The following is an 11469-nucleotide window of genomic DNA, read 5'->3' on the forward strand; positions in this document are numbered from 1 at the left end:
ATTTTACCAAGCGACCTCTATCCAGTGAAAGATAATAATATAAAATAGAATAATAATAATAATAATAACAGAAAAACTTTTTAAATGTAATTAATTAGATTAAAAATTGTATAAAAACAGCATTTTTCAGTCAATAATGTGGTGGGGTCAGGTTAAAAAAAAAAAAGTTTTCTATTATTAAGGTTAACAATAGTAAATCAGTATTTTAATATTAAAAAAAAATAATAAATAAAATGCCTATTTTTGAACAGTTTATTTGGTCTATACAGTCTATACTGGTTTACAGTATTAATCAGCAAAGTTATGAAGAATACCATAAAGGCAAGTTTAAAATATGCAATTACAGTAAGCATCAGCATTAATAATTTAGTAATATGAACAATAATATAATATAATATAATGAGAACTGATAATAATATATAATAGATTTTTAAAATTGAAACATACATAAATAAAAATCTGATAAAATGAGTAAAAATTGTTCATAAGCAATACAGAATGATCATAATTAAAGAATAGATGTTCAAAGTTCTTTGTAGAAAGAACTATTGGGGCAAATTGCAACCAGATTTTGTATACACACTGCCCTGAGTATGCAGTTTCAATTTTCAGGAAAAAATTTCACTTTAAAATTCAGCTGAAAATGTGAAATTTGGCACTGCTGACCTCTTAATGTCCTTATTACATAAGCTTTATAACAAATTTTGAACTTAAACAAAATATAATAATTTTATTTCAATTGTAGAAGTGAATACAAATGTGGAAATGATGATTTAAAGGCTCTGATATCACTACTGTAAAAACTGCATTCACTCCATACATCATTTGCAATTCTGATATGTATGGAGAATGGTTTGCAATTCCTTTTATACCTGAAATTTGTTAGAAAATATGCAATATATTTTCTAACAAATATGTAATATGCATATTAATGAGACAGCTGTAGCAAATTTTGCTGTAGTGGCCAAAGTGAAGTAAAATGTTTTTTCTGGAAATCAAAACAGCATACATATGACATTATGTATACTAAATTTGGTTGAAATTTATCTAATAGTTCTTTCTACAGAGAGCTCTAAACAGCTGATCTTTAATTATGATCATCCTGTACATTTATAAATCACAAAATGAAATTGAAAAAGGGAAAAAATAAATGTAATAATTGTGAATTAATGAAACAGTAAAAAATATAAATCACAAAAGATTGTAAAAGTCTACTAACATACGCTTAAGCAGTTAAGAGCACACAGGGTTGGGAACTGATAGAACTGACCCAATGTTATGTAAATTCATGCATTTCCATGCACTGACTAGCAGCAAGTGGCAGTAACAGTGTATGTTCCTACATCTAATATCTCCTTCATGTTATTTATCTGGGGACTGGCTCTAAGCATTATCAAATGTAATAATTATTTTTATTTTATAACAATAATTTAAATATATAAAAAAACTGACTAATTTGTTAACAAANATATGAAATAATTTGTTATATTAATTTTTACTTACAAATGACAAATGCCATCAGATACATTTTTAGCAACAACAACATCAGCAAAACCTTTCACTTTTTCTTCTTCCATTATTCTTCTTAAACTCTGAATGAAAAATTTTGTAAATTTATATGAATAAAAATTCTGATTCTTAATTTTAAATTAGAATTATTTTCATATAAGCTTACTAATTTAGCTGCCTGACTTTCACTGTACATTTTAGAATAATCTCCTTCTAAAACTGAACATATTATCGTGAGTCCTTTCCCTAAAAAAATTTTACAAAATAAAATTTATGTAAACTTGAATTAAAAAAATAATAATAATGAAGAATTCAGTCACAAATATAAATTAGACTTTATTGCTTTTATAAATATTTCACATTCTAAGAATATTTTCATATGAATAAAATATTGTCATTCCATGACTTTTTAATTTAAAGTCATAGATTAAGCTTCTAAAATACTATTTAAAAATTTTAAACTAACCTGCTTTCAATTGTGAAGCAAAGGTAAATAATTTTCGATATCTAGGACTTAATTCATCATCTAATTTGCAGAGGACCAATACTTGAGGTCTCCAATTTTTTGTATGTGGTGGACCTTCTTCTAATTTTAATAGACTGTATCGTGCAGCAGAAAGTGCAAGACCATGTATACCATCACCCCATTCTTTTTCAGCTCTAAAATAATACATGAATATAAATTTATAAATGCTTATAATTAATAAAAACTTATCAATTAGTTTATCTAATTATAAAAATATTGTATATTTATCATCACTATTTTTAACTGCTTTATTAATAGTAATATGTTCATTACAATAAACAGGTAAAATAATATAAAAACTGTGTGCACATGCATAACTTAATTTTATGATGATTTATATTTGTTAAGGAATACATAATTTTTATGGACAATCTTAAATATTTGAATTCTTTGAATTTTAATGGATGTTGTTATTACATCTTTCTAGCTGTTAACAATTGTTGCATTGTATTCCTATTTTAGGAGGAAAACTTAATCAACTTTTTACATATAAACCATTTTCTTCTTTTCCTTAAATTTTTACTTTGTTTGCATAGTAATTTTGGAATTTGTGTTTCTATAAATAAAAGAGCAGAGGTTTATATTTTTGCACATCTATACTATTTGGTTTATAAAGATTTTAATACCTAACTAATTGAAATCTGACCACCATCCTCTTAATAGTAGTCCTTCCCTGCATTTACACAGCAATCCCATTATTTTTGCTAAGCCTCAAATGCTTTTTGGAAGTCACTGTTTTGAAAATTCTGAAGTATTTGTTGCAATTCTAAAAGAATCAAAATTCCACCTCAAGCTTCAATTTCACCTTAGAGAATGAAAAGAAGTTATAAGGGGATAAATCTGGTGATTAAGAAGTGTGGAAACAGATGTGTTGTTTTTCTCCAAAATCTCTCATATTTTGAAGGCCATGTACAAAAGTGTTCTCATGATGAAGGAGCCAAGTTCAGTTGCATTAGAGTTCTGGTCTTTTGCGACAAACATCCTTCACAACTGACTCAATGTCACAGTAACAAGTCTGATTGGAGAAACAAATTTTCAGTACACAATCTCTTTACGATTGTAAAAAATGATCAGCAGGCTCTTTGTTGTGTTACTGATTTGTCTTGCCTTCTTGGGTCTCAGAGATTGTGGTCTTGCCTATAGCTTGTTTATGGTAGATTACCAAAGTTTAAAGTAAAATTTAACTTTGCTCAAATTACAAGATCATTCTTGAGTCACAGCATAACACTAACACATTACAAAACAACATGTAGAAGTGTCCCAGTTTGAAAAAAGCTATCCCATTTGGCATACTGATGCTCAAGTGAATAAGACATTAATCCTTGGTAGCATTAATCCATCATACATGTGGTGCAATTAAAATGAAACCAGATTGTTGGGTGATAGTGCAAAATACAGTCTTTGAAGGATGCAAACATTCATATGATTACATCCTTCATATGTACACTTTATAATATACATAATTATTTCAAATAAATAAATGTTGATTAATTTTAATATGCTTTTTAATTTTAAATATTTCAATTTTGATAGAAGTGCAAATTAATTGTAGGCTATACTGTATGAAATATCACTGAAGTGGAGAATTAGTGAAGCCTCTTCTATGTGGCTTATAGAATTGAGTTCTTTCTCATGTATCAGTCTATTTTAATTAAACTGTCATTTTACATAATATGACATGAGGAAATTAAAAATGTAATAAATATCAGTAGTTCACATGATTTCATTTGAGACACAGTGAGGTCAAAGTGATAATGACCAAGGTTGCTGGCACGAGCACTTGCAACTTTTTCTAATTCTTTGTTATGCCAGCAATGATGTCACTGCCTCAGTAGTAGCAAATGGTCATCATAAGTGGCCCCCAAAACAATATTATTGACTTGCTAGTACTTCCATTCAAATCTTACAGACAGAAAACAAACTGCCTATTTTAATCCATGTGCTTGGACTTAAACTGTCAACAAATATCACATGATTTTCTTTTAATCATGCTAAATCTTAGACAATTAGACCACTTTAATAAACTGTTAATAACTATATGCAGATCAATCTTTTTTTGATGCAATAGTTTTTGCTATTTTAGAAAACTAAGCTTAGAAATTTCTTCTGTTAAATTTGCCAAAATAATTTAAATTATTTTCATTTTCAATAATATTTCACTGGATTTTCCTTTTTTTTAATTAAACTGTATATGCAGTAATTTTAGATAGAAAATGATGATTGCAATGTTTTTTCAGTAATCTAAAACAATTATTACTATAAGAAACTATGAAATAAATGCTTAATTACAAATTAATTACATAATATTTTAAAAAATATGAGACTTCTAATATATATTTTTTTGATGTATTTTACAAGAATTATAGAAATGAAAACTGACTTGTTAGAAAATATAATCTAAAGCTTTTGGAACACGCCATCTTTTCCATGCTTCATTTTACTTTCATATTTGTTATAACTATCACAATTTAATTCTGACAGATAATGATGAAAATTACTTAAATAAAGTTACAAATATAATATAAATTAATAATTAATAAAATAAATAAAAAAGTATAATTAGCATAAGCATAATAATTAATATTTGTTAGTATATAGTTTGCAGAATTTATCAAATTCATAAAATTATTGTAGAAATCTAAATACACTTAATAATTAATAATCTAATTACTTATGCTTAACTAAAATTGTACTGTAAAAAGATTAAAAAAGAAAAGAAAAATGTAAATTACCAGAAAAAACACCACTTGCAAGCCCAGGAATTGCTTTAACTTTTTCAGCATCATTATTTTCAAAGTATGGATCACAAATATAATCTGTTATATTTCCAGTAGCCGTTTCATTTTTATGACAATAAATATGGAAAAGTGAATCGGTAATATTTTGATCTTTACTACAAGTCATACTTCTATTCTGTGAAAGTATACGATCTCCCAATTTACAATAACTATAAATAAATTATGAAAGTTTATTATGATTGCAAAAATAATCATTAAAGTTTAATTTTAATAGATATTTTCTTAAAATGATATAATAAGTTTTGAAAATTATAATTTTAACAATCGACAAATAAAATCTGAAACAGAAAAATATTCATTTGTTGAAAATGAGTTCAATAAATTAGCTTATGATAATTAAAATCTGAAGTGGTAACAAAATAAAAAGAAAATTATACTGAAAGAGCCATCAAACAACTAATATTCATAAAAGCTGTTAATGACAAAAATGAATATTATGAGATACAGAAACACACCTTATTGACTTCCAGCAATGGGTTTAATACAATAAAAATGTTTTCGACCTATTCATAGGTCCTCCTCAGTTAGAATCTACAGAAATGGAACAAACTAACAAATCAAATTCAAAACTGCCATTTTAAAATTAAAAATATAAAAATAAACATTAGATTATTTAAAATTTAACAAAAAAAAATTGTAAAATTTGTAAAATATAATTCATGATATAAATGTCAAAGTTCAAGTTTGAAAAATACATTTATATGCCATGAATAGACTGTCCACATTGCTAAAATTAATGTACATTTGTTTTCTATGAGTTTTAAATATTTTCTGTTAGGTCAGATTATTGCTACATCTTCCCATGCAATGCATATGTTCTTCTGCTTGGTGTAGTTCACTAAATCTGTGCTATTTGTATTCCTATTAATTGTATATTGATGCTCATTGAGCCTTGCTTCAGGTTCCTCACAGTGGCTCCCACATAGTAAGTTTTTGTTGAAAATGCTGATCTTCCAGTAGGATGGAGTAGACTTCTGGTATGGTGAAAAATTTTCTTTCAATTTGTCATCTCCAAATATACTAAAATTTGTAGGATTGCATTTATAGGCTACTCTTATGTTGGTACTCTTGGCAACCTTCCTTGTGGATTTTTTTTGTGAGGTAAATTACTTTCCCAGACTTGATTTTTTAAATGAACATCAACATTTAAACTTAATTTAATATCATTAAATGGTATTAAATCCATTGCTGAAAGTCAATAAGGTGTGTTTCTGTATCTTTCATTCTCTCACATCCAGATTGATCTAAGAACATTTTTTTTGATTCTGATGAAATTGTGTTGTAGTTTACCTTGCTTTTTTACAGACACACTACGGTGACATTATTCAACACTTGGCAGATTATTCACCACTTTATTCAGTTGCAACTGAATAAAGTAGTGAATAATCTGCCAAGTGTTGAATAATGTCACCGTAGTGTGTCTGTAAAAAAGCAAGGTAAACTANGTACATTTTCTAAAAATATAATAACAGAAATTTTTTATTTATTATTATTATTATGAGTTGTATTATAATGCTATGGTTTTAAGAAGAATTTTTAAAAATCTGAACTTATAATATTTCAAAGGTTTTTTTTTAATCAATATTATTGTTCTGATACAATTATTGTTTTACTTTTGTTTTAATACATGCTTTAATCTTATAAAAATTTATTTTTTGAATAATCTGACTGTTTTTCTTCTTTTTATTTATTAATTTCATATATATATTTGATTAATTTTAATATGCTTTTTAATTTTAAATATTTCAATTTTGATAGAAGTGCAAATTAATTGTAGGCTATACTGTATGAAATATCACTGAAGTGGAGAATTAGTGAAGCCTCTTCTATGTGGCTTATAGAATTGAGTTCTTTCTCATGTATCAGTCTATTTTAATTAAACTGTCATTTTACATAATATGACATGAGGAAATTAAAAATGTAATAAATATCAGTAGTTCACATGATTTCATTTGAGACACAGTGAGGTCAAAGTGATAATGACCAAGGTTGCTGGCACGAGCACTTGCAACTTTTTCTAATTCTTTGTTATGCCAGCAATGATGTCACTGCCTCAGTAGTAGCAAATGGTCATCATAAGTGGCCCCCAAAACAATATTATTGACTTGCTAGTACTTCCATTCAAATCTTACAGACAGAAAACAAACTGCCTATTTTAATCCATGTGCTTGGACTTAAACTGTCAACAAATATCACATGATTTTCTTTTAATCATGCTAAATCTTAGACAATTAGACCACTTTAATAAACTGTTAATAACTATATGCAGATCAATCTTTTTTTGATGCAATAGTTTTTGCTATTTTAGAAAACTAAGCTTAGAAATTTCTTCTGTTAAATTTGCCAAAATAATTTAAATTATTTTCATTTTCAATAATATTTCACTGGATTTTCCTTTTTTTTAATTAAACTGTATATGCAGTAATTTTAGATAGAAAATGATGATTGCAATGTTTTTTCAGTAATCTAAAACAATTATTACTATAAGAAACTATGAAATAAATGCTTAATTACAAATTAATTACATAATATTTTAAAAAATATGAGACTTCTAATATATATTTTTTTGATGTATTTTACAAGAATTATAGAAATGAAAACTGACTTGTTAGAAAATATAATCTAAAGCTTTTGGAACACGCCATCTTTTCCATGCTTCATTTTACTTTCATATTTGTTATAACTATCACAATTTAATTCTGACAGATAATGATGAAAATTACTTAAATAAAGTTACAAATATAATATAAATTAATAATTAATAAAATAAATAAAAAAGTATAATTAGCATAAGCATAATAATTAATATTTGTTAGTATATAGTTTGCAGAATTTATCAAATTCATAAAATTATTGTAGAAATCTAAATACACTTAATAATAAATAATCTAATTACTTATGCTTAACTAAAATTGTACTGTAAAAAGATTAAAAAAGAAAAGAAAAATGTAAATTACCAGAAAAAACACCACTTGCAAGCCCAGGAATTGCTTTAACTTTTTCAGCATCATTATTTTCAAAGTATGGATCACAAATATAATCTGTTATATTTCCAGTAGCCGTTTCATTTTTATGACAATAAATATGGAAAAGTGAATCGGTAATATTTTGATCTTTACTACAAGTCATACTTCTATTCTGTGAAAGTATACGATCTCCCAATTTACAATAACTATAAATAAATTATGAAAGTTTATTATGATTGCAAAAATAATCATTAAAGTTTAATTTTAATAGATATTTTCTTAAAATGATATAATAAGTTTTGAAAATTATAATTTTAACAATCGACAAATAAAATCTGAAACAGAAAAATATTCATTTGTTGAAAATGAGTTCAATAAATTAGCTTATGATAATTAAAATCTGAAGTGGTAACAAAATAAAAAGAAAATTATACTGAAAGAGCCATCAAACAACTAATATTCATAAAAGCTGTTAATGACAAAAATGAATATTATGAGATACAGAAACACACCTTATTGACTTCCAGCAATGGGTTTAATACAATAAAAATGTTTTCGACCTATTCATAGGTCCTCCTCAGTTAGAATCTACAGAAATGGAACAAACTAACAAATCAAATTCAAAACTGCCATTTTAAAATTAAAAATATAAAAATAAACATTAGATTATTTAAAATTTAACAAAAAAAAATTGTAAAATTTGTAAAATATAATTCATGATATAAATGTCAAAGTTCAAGTTTGAAAAATACATTTATATGCCATGAATAGACTGTCCACATTGCTAAAATTAATGTACATTTGTTTTCTATGAGTTTTAAATATTTTCTGTTAGGTCAGATTATTGCTACATCTTCCCATGCAATGCATATGTTCTTCTGCTTGGTGTAGTTCACTAAATCTGTGCTATTTGTATTCCTATTAATTGTATATTGATGCTCATTGAGCCTTGCTTCAGGTTCCTCACAGTGGCTCCCACATAGTAAGTTTTTGTTGAAAATGCTGATCTTCCAGTAGGATGGAGTAGACTTCTGGTATGGTGAAAAATTTTCTTTCAATTTGTCATCTCCAAATATACTAAAATTTGTAGGATTGCATTTATAGGCTACTCTTATGTTGGTACTCTTGGCAACCTTCCTTGTGGATTTTTTTTGTGAGGTAAATTACTTTCCCAGACTTGATTTTTTAAATGAACATCAACATTTAAACTTAATTTAATATCATTAAATGGTATTAAATCCATTGCTGAAAGTCAATAAGGTGTGTTTCTGTATCTTTCATTCTCTCACATCCAGATTGATCTAAGAACATTTTTTTTGATTCTGATGAAACTGTGTTGTAGTTTNAGTAAACTAGTTTTTGATATTTTAAACTATTGTATTTACTATTAAAAAAAACACTATCAGATATAAAATAGATTTTTATTAAAAAAAAATTACGACCTCCAGCCATTGAACCACTTCATGAGGCCATACGACTCGCTGGCGGTTGTAGTTTGGGCTGTACTGCACCATACGATGAGCCAGCAGTTGGAGCTAAGGGATGCTCAGAACCATCCAACTGTCAGTGGTCGAAACCAACTGCATAGATGTCCACAAGAGGCCACCAGCAGCATGCAGAACAACGTCTTATGAAGCCAGGATAATTTAACCTTGAGTGAAACTTCATTGTTTATGTGACAATGGGCAGTCAGATGGCGCTGTACAGCCGAAGCCAGTACGATCGCCTGCACGGCAGATAGCAGTTAACATGTTAACTACAATAACAAACTTTTACTCAATTAAAATTTATTTATAATTTCAAATTTCTGTAGAGTTTTTAAACACTAGCAACAATTTATAATAATTTCTAAACTCCCAAATTATAAAGCAAAGTATTTGAACAAAATCATTTTAAATTCAATTTTTTGTTAAATACTTCATTTCATTTTACTTATAAAATTAATCTGGATAATCAGTGATAAAATTTGTATTATTTAAAAAATACTTATTATTTTTTAATTTGTTCATTACCAGTAAGAGACTGTAATCCAGCTCCAATAGTAGAGAGGAAGGACCCAACTACAATAACTATTGGATGGGGCCAGGCTAAATGAGCCACTGCTAATCCCCCACCAATACTATCTCCAAATCTATAATAATAGCAAAACTATATATCAGCATATATTTCTCCGTAAAATTTAATTCATAACTAAAATAATTAATATTAAAATTAAAAAATATTAATCCATTATTGTTTGCAAGTTAAAAAAAAAAGTGAATTGATAAATGTTAAAAAAAAATATTTAAGAATGCAAAGAATGTATCTCTAATAGCAGTAATTTGCAAAGAAAAAATAGATAGATGACTTAATACATCTTTATATTAATAAAAGCAGTGATATATCCAAGATTTTGAGAATACAAATGCTGCTGAAGACAATTCCAAGGCATGTAAAGTACCTCCCGTTGTTTTTGCATAATGTTTTTTATTTTTATTTTAAACTAACAAAACTGATTACTTTGGTATCAAGGGAATGCTGTAGCATCCCCTGGATATAACCTAACTTTTGGCGATATCATTTCAATTTCATAAAATTTACTTGTGTTATTCATGAGTAAATTTAAGTGGTATTTCAACAGAATAGCTAAGTAAAAAGGAAAATGGATTTATAAAATAAAATCTATAAAAGTATTTCTAAAATTTTAGCTACAGTGTAAATCAAAATAAAAGGTTACAAAATAGAGAAACTCTTCGCCTACAATTCTGTACAATTACAATAATGCTAACAATTATATCCAAAATCTGTATGTAAATTTTCGACATCATCATCATCATCATTGTAGTCTATCCTAATAAAAACCATGTTTTTTTTTTAAATATTAAAAGTTTATATACTAGATATAATACAAGTGAATTCACATCAAGATTCTCATTTAAATCTGAAGAACTTGACCATGTTTCAGATTTGTAATTTAAATAACTTTTAATGTATGTAACTTAACAGATTTAAGATGTAAAGTTAATTTAATTGTATTGTTACATTTTTCGTGTAATAATGCATAATTTTAATTGTAAAAATATTTTAATTGTAAAAATATTAATATATACAAATTTGTTCCTATGACAGGGTTCTAATCATTACTGCTCGATAAATCAATATTACGATATTAAAAGTTTATAATTATATAAAAATTACATGATACTTATAACTTATTTATTGGATTCACAATGTTTAAATAATTTAATTGTTAAATTATTTTAACATTAATAATTACAAAACTTACTTATCTCTGAGAAACAAATTATCAAAAGATGCACCAAATAGTAACACACCAGAAAGATCTATCTAACTGTTAAGTAATATTTTTTAGTTGGAAAATTAAATTATACAGTATATTTTAAATTACAATTAACATGAAAGATTTCATTCTGTTCTTATCAATGATACAGCTAAAACTTGAAATATATATTTTTTTTGTCATAATTTAAAAGCTAGAAATTAATTTCTTTTGAGCTTTGAACTATTTTACAGTCTTATAATCAGAATTTTAATACAAATTTAGTTAAATCTTCAAAAAACTTAAAGTTATCATTTTTATTTTGTAGAGATTTATTTATTTAAAAGATAAATGTACTGTACATGAAAATATACATTTGAGGGTGTGAGTGGTTTATATTATATATATATA

General features: G+C 26.1%; 1 protein-coding gene across 1 annotated transcript in view; it reads right to left on the minus strand.

The window, feature by feature from the left end:
- LOC111619351 (solute carrier family 12 member 6-like) overlaps positions 1-11469 on the minus strand; it is a 124964-nt gene that overhangs the window by 21398 nt on the left and 92097 nt on the right. The window contains exons 10-17 of the mRNA XM_023361061.1: positions 11065-11126; positions 9812-9930; positions 7791-7988; positions 7730-7739; positions 4787-4982; positions 1976-2225; positions 1676-1755; positions 1504-1592 (exon numbers count right to left, since the gene is read on the minus strand). Of these exons, the coding sequence (XP_023216829.1) occupies positions 1504-1592; positions 1676-1755; positions 1976-2225; positions 4787-4982; positions 7730-7739; positions 7791-7988; positions 9812-9930; positions 11065-11126 (1004 nt within the window). The remainder of the gene's footprint in view (positions 1-1503; positions 1593-1675; positions 1756-1975; positions 2226-4786; positions 4983-7729; positions 7740-7790; positions 7989-9811; positions 9931-11064; positions 11127-11469) is intronic.

Source organism: Centruroides sculpturatus, unplaced genomic scaffold (assembly GCF_000671375.1).
Source record: "Centruroides sculpturatus isolate CEXI.00-Female unplaced genomic scaffold, Cexi_2.0 scaffold174, whole genome shotgun sequence".
In the NCBI taxonomy this organism is placed as follows: Eukaryota; Metazoa; Arthropoda; class Arachnida; order Scorpiones; family Buthidae; genus Centruroides; species Centruroides sculpturatus.